Source organism: Corylus avellana, chromosome ca6 (assembly GCF_901000735.1).
Source record: "Corylus avellana chromosome ca6, CavTom2PMs-1.0".
NCBI lineage: Eukaryota > Viridiplantae > Streptophyta > Magnoliopsida > Fagales > Betulaceae > Corylus > Corylus avellana.
In genome coordinates this window covers 10,950,562-10,968,846 of record NC_081546.1, presented here as the reverse complement: position 1 = coordinate 10,968,846, position 18,285 = coordinate 10,950,562, and the positions used below count along the sequence as shown (strand labels likewise).

Genomic DNA, 18,285 nt, shown 5'->3' with positions numbered 1-18,285 from the left:
TCTTAATTCTTACCAATAAAAATAAATAAAAATAAATAAAAAAGAGGAAGAGAAGTGAGAATGCTTCCATAACAATGATGAGAAGCAGCTCATTTGACTAATAACCCAATAACTTATTTAATACTTAGGTTGTGCATGAGTCGAATTGATCAAAAAGATTAGTGCTATAGCCATGCTAATAAATCCTTGTTTGTAAAAAAAAAATAAATAAATAAATCAAGGTTTGAATGGTAATGCCACATCAACAAGGGGGGAGGAGAGGGGGTAAGAGTGTAATATATAGTATTTCTCTATCCAAAAAAGAATTGATCCAAGTCACTTATCTTATAATAAGAAATGTTTAAAAACCTCACTTATACTAATTCAAGAAAAACCGATTAGCACCGACTTATCGTTAAAGTGGAATAAAATAAAAGTGGGATAAAAGTGTGGTGGATAACCTTACCCTTTATAATTGTAGAAAATCGAGCCAAGTAGTAAGTAGTTCAGTTTGAAGCCGAATACTTGGAAACTACATCAAAAGTTTTCAGCCCATTTATGGAAGCTTAGTTAAAGCTTGTAACCTCCAAACTCCCACAACGGGGAGATTTGAGAGATAACATAAATGGATCACAGAAAGCTATCAACAAGTATTAATCACTTGAGAATAAGTATAGGGCAATGAGATTTTAACCAAAAGTCCACTAATATATTTAAGATTATCCAGTGTCTCTTATGTGATGAAGTAAAGAATTGACACCACCACCTCCACTTGAGGCTTGAGCCTATTGAGAGCAAATTAAATTTTAGCAGCATGGCATTTCCAAAATGCCTCCCAAGAGTTTGATACACGAATAGCAAAACGTTTATCTTTTTTATTTGGAAAATAAATAAATAAAAACTAGTCTCAGCACAGGCTCTATTGTACACAAACCAAACTTCTAATGAAACCTACAATGCAGAATGGTGTTGTATAACAAGATCTTTCAGCAACTGATTTCTTTTTTATATTTCTCTCGTGGTGTTTTCTCTTCCTTGCTTGAGCGTTTTTCAGCAAGTCCAAGACGAACATCTCTTGAGTACTGGCTTCATCTGCTTGTCCTCTTCCAGGGAAATCATTCCCAGGTGTGATGGATCCTCTAGCAACATCTTTGCCACCAAATATCCTGCAATTGACCACGTCTGGTACTTTCTTGCCTGCTTCCCAATAAACCTCCCAAGTTTTCCATCATAATATTCTGGCCAGCTATCCTTGAGCAGACGGCTCTCAGCAAGCTCAATTGCTCGTCTTGCAATTTGTGGTCGTCCCGTTTTAATGCAAGCAGCTGTTAGCAGCCATAAAAGCACTGCATGCGAGATAAGGATTAAAAAAAATTGTAATAATAATGCCAAAGAAAAGATGGGTTAAGAACATCGAACACAGATTTGAAAAGAATCAAGTCAGATAACTGCATATATGATGCTTCTTGTTTCAACAGTTCAATTATAAATATGAAAAGAATAGCGTCAATAATTCCTTTAAGCCAAAATAACTGAGGTGCAGATTTGGGGTAGGTGGGGGAGAAGCAAAGAACTTGGCCTCTTAAAGCAATGTAACTATATGCATTGTGCTTTTATGTTTAGCTAACAAAATAAAAACACACAAATACATGTGAATTACGCTCAACAAAATGAGCAACTCCTAATATCACTCCTTATGTCACAAATACATTATATTCAATGAATGGTAGCAACATTGTGTGAGGCACGTTTCGGAGTGTGCGTGTTTTGAAGTGTGCCTCTCAAGGCAAGGCATCCTCAAAACATCTTGAAGGTTAAGAACAAAGCAGTGTCCCAGGCAGCATAAGCCTTCAACCACTAGACATTTCAAAATGCACGCTTCAAATTCTTCACTCAAACTCAAGAGTCGAAAGTGAGAAAACTAGATTACAGAAGATAAATTTAAAAGCATTGATTCCCTTCGCTCACTCTAGAATTTTTTTGATAAAAAGTTATCAAATTGTATAAAGAGAGAAAGGGTGTTACTCAAGTACACAGAAAATATTCAAGAGAAACACCTACCAAAAGAAAACGAAAGATCAAGAAAATCAGGAAAATTAAAAATATGTGAACTTGTATATCTTAAGGAACAATCCTGTTGTGACCGAAGAACCTGAGTGCTCAGAACCAGTGACTTCGGAATGGGTTCTGCCGAAAGCAATGGGTTTTTGTCATCAAGTGGGATTATCATGTTAAGGGTTTGAAGGGGAGCTTTTGGCATTGTTCACAGCCACTGAAGCAGGTCGGTATCAGAGGGAGTTGGCTTCCAATTCCAAATCAGTCAGTAGGTAAGAGAGAATTCAAAAGTTTGGCTTCCTCTCTTAACAATGATTTTAAGGGTGAAAGTCCCCACCGTGGTAGAGCTAAGTTTCGGTTTTTTATGAAGCGTAAAATTCTTTCTTGAAATGTGAGGGGGTTGAATGAGGGAGATAAGTGCCTAAGGGTCTGCAATTTACTCAAAAGATTGGAAGATGGATGTGGTCTGTTTTCAAGAAACTAAGTTGGAGCATTTATCTTGCATTCATGTGTGGAGTTTGTGGGATTGTCAAGAGTTTTGAAGGTGTTTAGTTCCATCACCGTCCTCTCGCAATCTTCGAAACTTCGGACGTTTCTTTCTCTCCAGATACACCACAGTGGAATCATCTTCCACCCTTCTGCACTCTAAAAGCTGTCAAATTGTCCTCTCCGACTTGCATAGAGATCTACTACCTGACGAGACATATAACCCACTCTAACCCATAAAGACCAAGTACAGTATTCAATAAGGCCCTAACAACCTCACAGTGAAGTAAAATGTGATCTACAGTTTCCCCCAATTTTCTTACATATGCAACACCAATCTACAACTAAGAGATTCCGCTTCTTTAAATTATCCAAAGAGAGGATCTTCTCTAAAGCGGCCAACCAGGTGAAGAAAGCCATTCTCAAATGAACCTTATTCTGCCAAATACTCCTCTAGGAAAAGGGGGCACAGTTATGGGGAATAAGGGCATAATAAAATGATTTGACCTCAAACAACCCTCTGTTGGAAGGGGTCTTAAAAACCTTGTCTTCCACGCCCCATCTCAGCCTAAAGGAATACAACAAATTGAAGAATGAGAAGAAGGAATCCACCTCCCAATCATGAGCCACTCTGATAAAACTAACCCTCCACTGATGAGCGTCACTAGAAAGTTGTAAATGATCTGCCACAGAAGCATCCTTGAAGCAGGCTATATCAAATAACTATGGATAAACTACCTTAAGGGCCTGGTTCCACACCAAACATCATGCCAAAATCTAATCCTAGAACCATCCCCCATCGAAAACCTAGTGAATCTAGAAAACACCCCCCAGCCTCTCTCTCAAAAGCATAGCACAATAACCACTTCCCCAAGAGGACACGATTAAACAAAAGTAAATTTTGGACCCCCAACCCCCCTCAAGACTCAAAGAACAAACTATGTCCCAACCTACTAGATGAAATTTCAACTCTTCATTAATACCAGCCCATAAGAAATCCCGCAAAAGCTTATCCATGCAACTAGGAATGCCTGAAGGGAGTAGAAAAAGTGACAAGTAGGCAAATTAGATAGTGTGATCTTAACCAATGTAATCCTGCCACCCTGAGACAAGTACAACCGCTTCTAGCTAGCAAACGATGCTCAATCTTCTCAATAATGGCAACCCAAATGGATTTTTCCCTATAAGAAGCTCCCAAAGGAAGACTAGATACTTCAAAGGCAAGGAAGACACCATGCAACCCAAGAAGCGTGCCAAATCTTCTACATTATTAACATTGTTTACTTATCAAAAAAAATTTAGCCAAGTAAATTTTCAAACCTGAAATTGCCTCAAAACATAAAAATAAGTAGCATAAATGCCGAAGGTGATTAGAGTTTACCCTGCAGAAAATCAAAGTGCCATCCGCAAAATAGAAAATGGGAAATGTTAAGCCCATCACCACCCCTAGACCCCACAGAAAAGCTAGATAAAAGATCCTCATTCATTGTAGGGGTGATCATTTTACTTGGCGCCTCCACAACTATGACAAACAACAAAGGTAACAAAGGATCTCCTTGTCTCAAGTCAAGAGAACTACTGAAAAAAGGGGACAGAAAGCCATTCAGAAAAGCATGCTGAAGAAATACAGTGATCTATCCAATTACACCATCCCTCCCGAAAATCACGTATCCTCAATATATACAACAAAAAATTTCAGTCGATACGATCGTAAGCTTTTTCAATATCCAATTTGCATAGCACCCTTAGCTCCTCAGATTTGATCCTGCTATGAAGACATTCATTAATAATGAGAACGGAGTCCAGAATTTTTCTTCCCCTTATGAATGCATTTTAAGATTCTGAAATAATTTTCTCCAAAACAATTTTCAACCTTTTGGCAACAATTTTATAAATTCCACCCACTAGACTAATAAGTCGAAAATCCCTAATATCAATACCCGTCTTTTTCGGAATGAGAGCTATGAAGGTTGCATCAACTTCTTTCAAACTTGTCTCTAGCGTGGAAATCATGAAAAACCTTCATTATATCTTCTCTTAAAACTTTTCCATGCATGCAAAATCTAGTTAGTTTGCTGGGGACAATGCAAAAAATGCATTGTGCATTGCTGTTAGTCTTTTGGGTCGGATTGGTAGAGGTGCAGAAGCCGGTAAGTCAACATGTGACATGCCTTCTGGAGGGAAGTTCGAATCTATTCGGGCTGGGCTGGTATTGGGCCAGTTGGAAGATGGTTCGGGTGTTAACTCATGCTTAAGGGTTTCTAAAACCCAAAATGTAGACAACAAGGCTGGCAGCCCTCCAAGAAATCCAATGCAGCTTGGGCCACCCATGAGGCCTATTGCTGAAGAATCTTATGTAGGGAAATCAACAAGGCCACCTTGTCTTTAGGGTATTCGCTCTCTTGTATACTTTTCGTGTACAAGAGCTTTGCCCTTTTCTTTCAATAATATTATTATTATTCATCAAAAAAAAAAAAAAAAACAACTCAACAAGGCCAACTGAGGTACATGAAACCAGCAACAAGAAGGGGCCCCCACATGCAGAAACTGACTACAACTCTGCAAATGCTCCCAAGGTAGCTGGAACCAGCTATGCCAATGCCCTCACAAGACCACACCCCAGCTGATGAGAGAACTGTCAACCCACCAGGTAACTCAACTGCCCCTCTTATGGAATTAAAGTATGCAAAACCGCTTAGAGAAGATGGAAGAATTAAGGTTAACCTGCCTAAGGAATTGGCGGAGGAGGGATATGGGGAATGGCTGTTCACCCACGTTGGATACTTTATAGGGCAGATATGGGGAATGGCAGTTCACCCTTGTCAGATACTTTATAGGGCAAAGGCTTCCATTTCCGGCAGCGAACTCAATTGCTCATAGGATTTGAGATAAGGCTGGCCTAATAGATGTTCTATCTTCAAACAGGGTTTTTATTTTTTTGATAAGTAATAGTCACGTTTTATTAATCTTCAGACAGCAGGTTTTCTTCTTCAAATTTGAGGATTTTTATCACATGTCTTCAGCATTGGATCAAGCCCCATGGCATATGGCTAAAAGGCCACTAGTGTTGCAATACTGACAGCTGAATTTAACTTTGTTAAAAGATGAGTTAAAGAGAGTTCTCCCTATGGGTTAAAATCCATCAAATTCCCTCAAGTATTGGATGCTGGAGGATCTGAGCTATGCTGCGAATGTAGTACGTAAACCTCTGTATGTGGACAAATTCACAGTTACAAAGAAACGTATTACCCATGTAAGGATTTATGTGGAGGTTGACACAGCCAGGTGCACCAACTGTAGAGTGTTTGGCCGCTCAGCCTCTTGTAGCAAAATGAGTATGTCTCCACAAGGAAGTTATGTGAATGACAGGGGAAAGCCATCTATAACAGAGCAAGAAATGAAAAAGAAGGCTTTAACAACCAAAGTTTGGGTTGAGGTTCAAAGGCTAAGTAAAGGACAGCATCAGAAGGCATGCATGCTGCCTAATCAGAAGTAAAGAAGAAAATGTGTGTAGTGATTTTAGTCATGCAGAGGAGAGATTCCTTAACTTGAAATCTTGAATTCAATAGCTAAAACTTGGCGATCAGAATTCTAAATTCTTTTTCAGGACCAGGAAGCACCGTCCCCAATAGGAGTAAAATTGTTTCGGTGAATCGTGAGGATGGCATGAAATTTAACAACCCCCTTGAGGTTAAAGAAGAGATCATCAGTTTTTTCAAAAATCTGCTTAGCCCAAGTGCTTTCAAAAGTCAGATGGATCACAACATTTTTAGGAAGGCAAATTCCCAAAACTATATCCCCAAATCAATGTAAAGAACTTAGGAAAGAGGTAACCAATGAAGAGGGTTAAGTCAGTGCTACTTGTTTTCCAAAGAAAGTTGTATACTGGATCAAGGAGTATATCACAACCACCCATTTTCTATTAGTGTTAATGGCAAGTTGAACAGATCCTTTCCGGCTGATAGGAGCCTCCGCCAAGGACATCCCATGTCTCCAAACCTTTTCGTGTTGATTATGGAAGTTATTTATGCCTTATGAACAACATGATCGAGGATGGGAATTTCAAATTTAATTTGAAGTGTGACAAAGAGCATAATGCCCATTTGTGCATTGCGGATGACTTGCTAATATTTTGCAGAGGTGAGCTAAATTGGATCACTAGAGTGATAGGCTGCCTCAAGCAATTTAAGGAGCTAGCAGATCTCATGCCGAATCTGGATAAGAGTAACATCTTCACCAGCATAGTTCCTATAGGCATAAAAGATCAGCTTCTTAGTATCCTAGAATACAATCAAATATCTAGGGGCTCCTCTCCTCCCTTCCATACACAGCTTTGGACTTTTTTTTCTATTCACGAAGCTTCGGATTGATTGTATCTGTCTAACTACCACCGGTGACTACGCCTTCAATTTCTTAATCTACAACAAAGAATATGCTCGTAGAAGAGTATACTAGCACATTCTATAGTATGGTACTTCCTGCAATTATGCATGGGATGGAGATGTTATGATTGCAATGTAATGGAAGGATTTGAAACCAGAAATAGATTCTGGTTTAGCCACTTCCCAATTGAACACAACAGGGGATGCAATACAGGACGCTACCAAATGGAAGAAGAATTGCAAGGGAGTTATCATTTAAAGCAACTTTCAAGTCATTTACAAAAAGAAAAATCTTTTCTTGACTTCACTCAAGAAAAGGTCCATAGAAAAGCTTGGGAATGGCTCTAATTTTTCTGCAAATAAACCATCTCGTCCATCTAGTTCTTCCATTGTGCAAAGTAACACAATGGAACCCAGTTGTCTGCCTGTATCCTTGAAACATAATTCTTTAGTTGGGATTGTGTCCCTCTGTGCATGTCAGTTAGTGTTTGGAAGAGAGAAGAAGAGTATAGGGAATTAATCCGAGAGCTTGCCTCTAGAGGTAGCTCTCCAGCTCATTTTGACAACACGTTAGATTTTAGACAAAAGCATTGGCTTCAGGGGACAATATTAGTCATCATGCTAAAATCCCATGCTATCCAAACCTTCAATTGACTCTTCCATATGCATGTCAATTGCCAAAACAGTGGGGATATTCCCTCTCAGCTTCACAAATTTATGTGTTTTTTACCGAGTTCCAGCTTCCACCTCTAAAATTAAACATAATCTATAATCCCTCAAAAACATTGATCAAAAGATGTCCTTCCCAAAAATTATATTGAACTTCATTTGGCATAACTTAAAAGCATTAACTTAGAAAACTTGAAGAGAAGAAGAGAGGCAAACCTGGCCAAGATCCTCCATTATGGTAACTCCATCTGGTATTCTTGGGATCACAACCAGTTACAATTCTCCACTCATGACTTTCTATTGCAGGATAACATATTTTTAGAGGCATTTCTCCAACCAACTCTTCCCAGCGAGATTCAATAAGATCCATAATGGCCATTGATTGCTCAGGTGTTGCAAGAGAAGATAGAATCGCAACACAATTGCCTAAAGCAAACCATCGAAAATCCATCCTTGCAGGACTGACATTTCCAATAAAGTAACCACCACGTGTTGGCATAAAATCAAATACCCATTCAGGGATTGAATCAGGAATAACATTAAACTTGTTTACTGCAGTGTGTGAGTACTCCTCCGTCTTGTAACGGTAAATGTCATTAAGCTGTTGGAAGTCAAGCCAAAAGTAACTCCGCATGTGAAAACTCATTGCATGCAAGCGCTTCACGATTCGCTCTATAAATTCCTTTCCTTCTGTATCAGGTTTAAGCATCGCCAAAGCACATCTCAACGCCATAAAGAAAAGTGCCTGGATTTCAATTGGATAACCATATACACCCTGGAAAATAGTTCATGCAAAAAAAAAAAAAAAAAAAAAAAAAAAAAAAACCAAGTAAATAAGGGAAGACTTTCTCAATATTTTAGAAGAATAACTAACTCATGAGCATTATATTATCATATGAATAAACAGAACAATTTGGACAGAAAAAAACAGAATACAATTACGTATAATTTCTATGGATCATATAGGATACACAAGCACCATATCAAAAACAGAAGAAAATCGTAAAAAGAAGAAAAGTTTCATGGCAACATTAGTTGACAAGTTTTGAAGCTGAAAGCGCTAAACAGAAGTTTCTTGCATTTGTCTTTTTTGTTATGAATGATGGAAAAGAAAGCAAACTTTTGGATCAATGCTCCTCTTCAAATTTCTTGACAAAAAGATAAAGAGAGTATATTTCAAGGACCAATTACCAAAAGACACATTTCTTAGAATAAGCAGTCAGCTAAAGGTAGAAAACAAAGATAATTAATTGGTTAACATGGAATTGATGCACACATGAAGAGTACTTCAAAACCAAAAAGAGAAAAAGAAGAAAAAAAATAGTTTAGCACACTGACAATCGAGAAAGAAACAAAAGTATCCTTATAACAAAATTACAAATTCATTGATGATATATTTATCTGAGCCAACCATACTTCAGGAAACGTGCAATAAGTATGAAAGGTGAGACTAGCAGCTGTGGATGTTGCCTTTTGTTTGTTGCACACGTTCAAAATTGACTTGGTTGCATGCAGCTATAAGGTGAATGAAAAAACATGATCAAAGCACTCCATGCGTTCTTATATGAAGGGGTCTCAGATACTAAAGAACTTTAAAACATATTGAATAGTTACGCTAACATCCACAACATTTTTAACAGAACTGTTAAATTTAAGGTAAGACAATTTCACTAATGATGCTGATTTGGGTGGAATGGTAAAGACAACTACAAAATCTAGAAGAAGGTTAGGACCAAGACACACACATAAGTCTAAAATTTAGGTAGAATATATTTACTAGCGAAAAAGAAATTATCAAGATTGATGGACAAGAGAAACTCATAACACATCGATTTTGTTTTCGGTACTGAGGAAAGGTAGGAAGATCCACTACAAAATAAAATTGAAGTAAAAGCATGCAAGTTAAGGGTTGCCTCTAGAAGGTCTTATAAATAAACCTTAGTCATCAAATCATGGGTCACTTTCAAAGATAACTGCAAAAATCTGTGTGCTTTACAAAAGAAAATTGTAGATACTCAAGTTGACAAGGAAAACAATTAAAAAGTTCAAAGGATTTCAACATTCAGGGGGGAAATGATTAGGAACTCCAAAAATAAAGAGTCTCACAAGATTATCCTTTCAGGAAAGATCTGACATGACCAAGTATGGAAAATTTAAATATAAGACGAGATGCTGTCCAATCTGGACGGCTTGCTGCTGTAAAATCGATTTTTTAAAACACTTGAAAGAACTGCTAATTCTAATCCTTCATAAACTTGCTTCAATCCAGTTCTAGCTATAATCAAGAAGAAGAAGAACCCAAGTCCAGTTTGCATAAAGCATTGAGATGCAAATCAAAGAGAGCGTGCATCATAAACAACTTTCATTTTCAACCTGAGCAATCATCTCTTTTTGTTTGAACTTTTTGAATTGAGACTTGGACAATGAATCATATACTCCCTTCATTCCGTAATGTATGTTTAAGTCACCATATGCACACGTGTAAAGAAAAGACAATTACTACTCAATAATCTCAATTCCTAATTCACCCTTTCAAAAAATTTCCTTTTCTTTTGTTTTATACTTAATCTATTATATGGTAAAGGGCATTGTACAAAAGAAAAGAAACTTTGTACTTAGGTTTCCCAAACTGGACATGCATTATGGAACAAGCAAAGCAGTAAATTTAGACATACATTAAGGGACAGAGAGAGTATATGTTTCAGGATTAGAAACCTAACATAAAATAAAATAAAAAACTCTAAGCTTAGCACAACTATCTAGGCTCAGCTAAATGACTCTTGTTTCTCCATTTTACGAAATCTAGAGTCAAATCTGTCAAACCATAGGCCATAAGGTTCTTCTAACAGTAAGCACTTGAAAACAACAGCTAAATAACTTATAACCTTGCACAACCAGTCAATGAAGTCCACCAAACAAATCCAAAAAAGTTGTCTTCTATTACTGAAAACATACAAATTGAGCAAGCTCAAGCACCCAAATTCCACAAGGACGGAAACTCAAATATAACATGGACAAAGATGAAAGTTAGGATTTGTAAGAATAACCAGGGAAAAAATTCAGTTAACTACTACACAAAAAGCCTCTTACAAAAAACGAATTTGGGAGGTACTTGACTTTTTCTTTTTGGGGTTGGTGGGGATGGGGGCCAAGGTACGGAAGAAGCATTTATACAGATTTGCAACTAACGTTTGATGCATAAAAATATGACCAACAAAGAACGAAATGTAATACAAGAAAGGCAGGTCAAACATCGAACAGCCTTAAACGGCAGCAGCTAGATCCAAAGAATAAAGTTTGCATTCTCTATAAACATAAGAATGTAAGATCTATCCATGGATGCTGAAAAAAGTAAGGAAGAAACCTTCCCAGTATCTATAGAAAGGTCCCATTCCAGAGGGAATACTAAAGAGAAAGTCTTAAAAGTGGTATGCTGCTGTGTATATACCATACATATCAATGCTCACTTAAGTATCAAATTTTCAGTAAGTTGATAGACTCTCGGTGTCCTAACTGTAGTTCTAAGCCATGCTGGTCTTTTTGGCATAGTGAATATAGTCATGCAATACCAAACAAATTTTTTTTTTTTGATAAGTAAAATCTAGGTGTGACGATAAGACGGAATAATACCAAACAAATTAGCCTCCCATCATGAGTTAGATGGTATTAGTTTAAACTCCACAACTTGACTATAAAATGGAGAGAGTGCAATGCAGAAATTACTTGGCCTGTGTATCATTGTCGAACCTCCAACATCACTAGCCACTAATGAAAGATGAAAGAATGATTGTCGTTGTTGTTGGGGGTGGGAAGGAATGCTTGATTTCATTGTATTGTTCAAGTAATAAATTTTATATAACTTTGCGACTTGTCTTGCTCATAAGTAATAGGTGACAAATCACATCTCGTGAAAACCTCTATTATAAACAAGTATATATTGTAGAGAACACTATTGGAAAGAGAGAATTTAGACCGGTTGTGTGAGTTAGTTTCACAAGGAAAACAGAATGAAAAACCAGCTTTGTCATGGAAACAGAATTTAGATGAGGGGTTGACCCATAGAGACCATGAAAAGGAAGATGGCAAAATGGTAATAAAATCATTGGCATTCATTCTAATGGGTAATACTGGAAACATCCTTTAGAGACTTAAGAAAGCCAACAAATCAATAATAAATAAAGCATTTGAATCTTCATGTAACATCCTTTCCATATCTGACACAAGCGCACCAAAAGAAGAGGGAAATACACAGGGAACAAGAGAATGGGTAACCCATCCATACAAGGCCTTCTGATTAAGAATTTCATCCTGGTCTACAGGTTTCTACAAACAAATAATAATTTCGGTCACCACGCCTAGAACTAATTATGCAAGTTTATGCTTAATAGATTATTCTAAAACTCCTTATGTTTGTTTTTCAGTATGCTCAAACTCAAGTCAAAACCGATAAACGTGAAGAGATGATAGAAGAAAACAATTAACACCATTACTACCAACAAATGCTCATGAAAAAAAAGGGTATATTACCTACAGGGAAACAAAATAATTCCAGGAGGCCACTATATTTAAAGCTGAATTCCACATCAAATGACAAAATAGTTGAAATAAAAGGTCGCACTAATACAGCTACCAGTTTGCTGGCTCAATTATTCTGGCTCTGTAAATAAAATTGGGCGGGAATATCAAGGCCAACTAATTAGGTGACCTTGCCTCCCATAGAAACTTCATTCCATGAGAGGAAATCAAGTGATATTTCATGAGAAGCACCAAACAGATTTGTATAGGAGCAGCTAAGCAACATCCAAGTATATATGACTAAAAATTATTAAAAAGACAGCTAACCATTCTTCGATCAATCATACTGCAACCATCTGCACAAAGCAGAGTTGGGAATGTATCGAACCCCTCTGACAGACATAGAGCTAAAATAAGCCTCATCCCCTTTTGACAATCTGGTGTTTCTGCAAGCGATAAATCCCCTGTAGACTTTGTATAAGCTCTGAGCAGAATAATCCACCAAAACCCAGAGTCAACAGGAGCAACTCTCCCAATTGCACTTTCCCCAAAATCTGCAATAAGAGTATCCGTTTTTCGAATAGGGTCGTGAAGAACTTTGAAGCTGGCCGGCATTGCACCTTCCCCAAGTTTAAATCGGTCTATTCTTTTCTCCCACCCTTGAAGGTGCAGAGTCTTCAAGAGAAAGTTCTTAACTATGTCAGGCTCGCCATTCATCAGGAAAGCCAGAGCACTGGGTACAAAATCCCGTACAAAAACCTAAAGAGAACCAAAAATCAAATCAAATTCATAAAACATATGTACTTAATTCATTATAAATTAATATCCCAGGTTCACATTGCTTCTCGTTTAATTCAAAAGTTCACTTGATCACCTTCGAAAGATCCCTTCACTGGGACCGAGTTTACAATTTTATACAATGAACAGGCCTTGATTAATGGTTTTCAATTTATACCGTAATTTTCACCTCCCTCTTGGGTTTTAAGCAAATATGCATTCTTCAATACCATTAATACCTTAAATTCAATAGATTTTCCTTCAGACTCGGATCGAAGTTTTCAATTTTAAACATTTCTCAAAATTAACGTTCCCCCAACCATAGCTAATTGCATATTGAGCTGATACAGATTTCAAAAATCAGCATACCCAAACTGTAATTGGTGTTCCATTATTTAGTTAAAAAAAACAATTTACCTGATCATAGTTAAGAACTTCCTCCGAAGCGTGGTCATAGGCAGCAATCGTCCCAACGGGTTGACCCCGGAAATGCACTAAAGAACGCCGGAGAGCTTCCCAGGCATCAGCAACCATCGGATGGGGCTCAAATGAGTTCCGAGCCGACGAAGCCGGGGTGTCGAAACCGGACCTGCCTCCGGGCGAGCACGTGATGTCAAAGTTATCCAGGCCTCCTCTGGCGAACCCAATCGAGAGCTCGCTGAGCGACCTCTCGTCGAACGATCGCTGCCTCTCGATGTTCAGCCTCGGCTTGTCGAGAAGGCGCGAGAGATCGTAGTCGTCCATTTCCGAGATGGAGCAATGCGAGCTCACGTTCCGGAGTCCCATCCCATCCATCTCCTCAAAATCAAATTCTCCACTGCTCAGCCTCAAATCACTAACACAGACCTACGATGTACGGAGCAAGCACATACACTTGAACAAAACAGTTTCCAATTCACTGGGAGAAAGATTACACGACAGATGAAAACTTTTACGTCTGTAATCATCCAAGCAGACAAAACAGCATTATTATCACAGAAAACATCTCAATAACGAATTCATCTAATCTGTCCAAAAATTATCCAAAAATTTAAACATGTGCATTTAAGATGAGATGAATATTTTAGATCAGGAAAATTTTTGAACAATATAAAAAGTATAAACAAATAATTAAACCAGGAGAGCACTGCGTTTGAAAAGCAAAAACAGAACCAAGAATATTACAATGGCATATCAAGATCAACCAAAAGCAATATACATTGAATCACACACGACGCACATTATTCCACAAAAATAATGAAATAAGGAACTCTGATTTTTGAACTTCGAGGAAGAATATGAAGCAAATTGACCAACCGAACCTAAAGAGCCAGATCTGAAGCTTCACGAGAAAAAGAAAAAAACAACAAATGGGGCGAGAGAGAGAGTAGAGGGGCTCTAGAGCGAACCGCAAATGGCGAAGAAGGAGGACCAGGAGATTATACGGCGTCAATCGCCGGCGGACGCCGGGAATCGGTCGTCGGTGAGGAAAGAGGGAAGAAAAAGAAGAGGAAGAGAAAAAAAAAAGACTGTAGCCAACAGGTGCTATTTATAGCTGGAGATTATTATTATTGGAAAGGCAACGGACGGTCACCCAATCGTTTTTTCCTTCTCTTTCTAATCCGAACTCCAAAACTAACAAGGACATCCCCAATGCACTGTCAAGATTACGGGAGTTTTTACCGGGAATAGCCGGTTGGTGCGCACGAGGGAAATTGCCGGGGTGTCTCACGTGGACTGTTTCCGACGTCTCTGCGGCTCTGCCTTTGGATTATTGGATTTTCCCCTCGCCAACTTCTTTTATGCTACTTACCCTAAAAAAAAAAAAAATTAAAAAAAAAAATTGTTTTATGATTAATTTAAATACGGATTAATTTAATTTTAACAGTGGTTAGGTGGGGTAAGATGAACATAATTTAATAGGATTGACGGCTTTGGTACCTGTCCAAATTGTCGGCTTAATTACACCCTTTGCCTCCGCGAGCGGTTAGGTCCGCATCCTTTTCCTTTGACTTTGGATTTCTTACCACTTCTGATAGCCCCGACACCTAAAAGTTCGCTTAATGTCTTGTTTCAGTGTTATGAATACCTTATAAGGAGAGGTGGGAAAAAGGTGAGTTTTATGCGATTAATTAGAAGGTAACACTTAAACTAAACTTATTAAACTTAAGTCTTTTTAAAAAAAAAAAAAAAAAAAAAAAGGTTTAACTACACCAAATTATATCACATATGAAATAAAAAATTAATTGTTTATATAAAATAAATAAATAAATAAATAAAAGAGAATTGAAGGTGTGGCCAGCCACGCCTCTCCCACTTGGGGTGCCCGACAGCCACCCCTAGTCCTAGGGGTGGCGGCTTTTTTTTTTTTAACAAATTAATTTTTTATTTTATCTAGAGTATAAATCTGGTGTGGTTGAGTTTTTATTTTAAGTATAAGTTTAATGAAATTGGCTGATGTGTCAGCTTCTTATTAGTAGCACAAAATGTGATTTTTGTACAAGAGGTGCACCTAAATCGCTCTCATTTGTTGAACTTTTCATTGATTTTGATTTTTTTTTTTTTTTTTTGTCTGTGAGTAAATATAAGGAAAGTCAACAAATATTATAATCTTTGGATTTCCAATCAAGAATTTGAGATTCAATTCAACCCCTTACAAGATTCCGAAAATTTTGCCTTGCCCTAAAATTTCCTAGCAAGGCAGCATATTATTTTTATTTGATTCTTTTTCATTTTGATATTATTATTTTAGGGTTCATATGAATCATATCTGATATGACCTGTGTTTTTTGAAGAGGTCATACATGATTTTTTATTTTTTATTTTTTTTTAATGGCTAGTCACAAAGTAGTTATAATATTAAAGTATGTTAACATAATAGCCGTAAAAATTAATGATTTTAATAGCTTAGTATCAAAATGAATTTTGCAGGATTTAGAGATGCTATATATTATTCTTCAAAGGGATTCAAAGCAGGTGATTAAAGCTATTACTGCCATAGAATCCACGTGGTGCTGATATGGACAAATTGTGAAGGACTTGGCTTACCTGCGGTAAACCAAACTACCGCATATCTGCGGTAGTTTGGCTTGAAGGCTGAAATTTCACGTTAAGGTTTTTTAACCCCAAAGGAAGTGCCGTCAAGAAATTCCGTTTAACTTCCGTCAAGAAATACCCAAACTGTCTTCTCCTCTGTTTTCCCACTTACCCAAAACCGACAGACTTGGTCTTCTACCTTGGGAGGTTCTTCAAGTTTCTCTTTGGTCTTGGGAGTTCTGGTTCTTCCGCAGCATAAGAAGAAGCAGGAGGAGCCAATGTTGTTTTGGCAGAAAGAGATCCTAGGTCTGAATATCCTTTCGGTAATCTTCAATTTCTCGGCCTGCTCCTCTACCACTTCGCACTTCCTCAACCGGACTCGGCTTCTCCGCCTCCGGCTTCGGTTCCGGAATCGGCAGCTCTTTTTCTGTGGAAGGGATTGGAGAAATGGAGGCGATGGTTGTTGATGCATATGGGAAGAATCAATCTTCTTTCTTTGTTTTTCTTTAATTAAGTAAAATTAGTTATGCATGCTGCATTGCCAATTTCTTTGGGCCACCATGCTGCTACTACCATTTTATCACCTCCATTTTTCCACTGCCCGTATGAAGCTGCTGCTATAGCTTCCCCGTTATTACCTGCATCATGAGGCTGCCACCACCACCACCCATTATAATTGCAAATCGATTATCATTTTTCAGAAGATAAATTGAGAAGACATTTTGGATAGAAAAGAAGAAGAAGAGAGGTTTGAGAAGAATTTATTGACGGCACTTAGGGGTTAACAGAATTTCTTGACGGGAGTTAAACATAATTTATTGACGGCACTTTTTTAAAAATTCACGTTAGCCCAAAGGCTAACTTGAAATCCCAGCCTTCAAACCAAACTACCGCAGATATGCGGTAGTTTGGTTTACCGCAGGTAAGCCAAGTCCAATTGTGAAAGACATAAAAGGTGTGCTACACGTGTTTCGGAGTTGGTTTGTTAAACACATAAAAATATGACACGTGTTATAATTTTATTGGTTCTAACGTTTCATGCTATTGAAATTTGTTAAATCGAAATTTGGCTAAAATGACTAAATTATTTTTTTTTTGGCATACCTCAAGGATTTTTAAGTTCATTTTGATACCACAACGAACTAATTACAAGTCAGATAAGCACATTGTCTAATTTTACGTTTTTTTTTTAAAAAAACATAGAATACAATCTAATAGAATTAGGGGTGTATATTGGTAAATTTATTATTGAAGGTGATTCTCATGTTGTTACCGTGGCTCTTCAATTCTATCTCCTCTCTTATCTTTGATACTATCAATTATATCTCAGCATCTTTATTTTAGAAAGTTAGAAAGGTTAATAAAAATACAAACTTCTGTACTTATTATGCGGCAAAATGGGTTACAACCAAATCTTTTTCTGACTGTATTTCCTTATACCCCTCCCCCTCTTCTCCTATCTCGGTTCCTATTACCAATGAGAAGGATCCTCCTGTTTTATTGTGGTTTCTCAGTAATTTCTTTGTATTCTTTTCTGTTGTTTGTTTGCTTTATTTGTTGTACCCACCAAAAAAAAAAGTTGCATATATATTTGCACACCGAACACGCACGCAAATGAAGACTAGAATAAAACCTTTTAGCCCAGCCGTCAACCGCGTCACCAATCTCACAAATTTACGCCAAATAATCGGCAAAGGAAGAGAGGTTTTGTTGACCCGATTTCTAAAACCATATTTCATATATATATATATATATATATATATATATATATATTTGGAAAATCCCTCAAAGCTAGGACTTGAGGAAGTGCGACAAGCATTATCCAAAATGGATTTTTGGGTCTACGAATTGACTCTGACAAAGCCTCCACGTATGTCCCTTGTGGTCAATCGAGCTTTGGGCGAAGGATTTGGACAACTTAATCTGCCAACTCAGCATTGGTGTTTTTCTTAAACACGTGTGTTGGACGTCACAATCGATGCTACATGGTTGTTGTTGTTGTTTAACCTCTCACTCACCAACTCTTTTACTCTTTCCACCAAACTACATAAAAAGTAGGTGGTGAATCTTTCCATGATGCCACCTTGTTTTGTTGTTTTTGTTTTCAATCCAAAATATAGATATACCCCCAAAATACATTAATAAACATTTATATTATGTAGGTTTTTTTTTTTTTTTTTCAAATTCTAACCATTATTTTCAAATTAAATGGTTAGGATTTTATCATATTAGCATTAACAATTTTAAAATACAATAAAGGTTGATATCACGACATACCAACTATTTAGTTTCTTTTTCTTTTTTTTTTAAGGAGAAAATGTATTTTACCTCCTTAAAGTTTCACCTCATTTGCAATTTGGCATTCAGTATTTAAAAATTAACAATACACTCCAACAAATTAAAAATT

The 18,285-nt window shown here is 37.3% G+C and overlaps 1 protein-coding gene across 4 annotated transcripts; it reads right to left on the bottom strand.

Annotated features, from left to right (window-relative positions):
• Window positions 1–767: 767 nt before the first annotated feature.
• Window positions 768–14,361, bottom strand: LOC132183743 (probable alkaline/neutral invertase D). 4 transcript variants are annotated; one of them, XM_059597151.1, is made up of 5 exons: window positions 14,165–14,361; window positions 13,281–13,800; window positions 12,414–12,845; window positions 7,788–8,346; window positions 768–1,325 (listed from the first exon to the last, which is right to left on the bottom strand). In XM_059597151.1, exons 2-5 carry the CDS (start codon window positions 13,656–13,658, stop codon window positions 1,030–1,032), a joined length of 1,665 nt encoding a protein of 554 aa, XP_059453134.1. In that variant the 5' UTR covers window positions 13,659–13,800; window positions 14,165–14,361; the 3' UTR covers window positions 768–1,029. The 4 variants fall into 4 exon arrangements, with proteins under 4 accessions (XP_059453134.1, XP_059453136.1, XP_059453135.1 ...); XM_059597153.1 differs by having other exon boundaries at window positions 13,281–13,709; XM_059597152.1 differs by having other exon boundaries at window positions 14,252–14,361.
• Between the last annotated feature and the right edge of the window lie 3,924 nt (window positions 14,362–18,285).

Excerpts from the sequence above, each read along its gene's own strand:
- LOC132183743 (XM_059597151.1), bottom strand. The coding sequence starts at position 13,658 with ATGGATGGGATGGGACTCCGGAACGTGAGCTCGCATTGCTCCATCTCG. Across the intron at positions 12,846-13,280 it reads AAGTTCTTAACTATGATCAG|GTTTTTGTACGGGATTTTGT; the intron begins GTAAATTGTTTT and ends GGTTCTCTTTAG. Across the intron at positions 1,326-7,787 it reads TAATGGAGGATCTTGGCCAG|TGCTTTTATGGCTGCTAACA; the intron begins GTTTGCCTCTCT and ends TCTCGCATGCAG.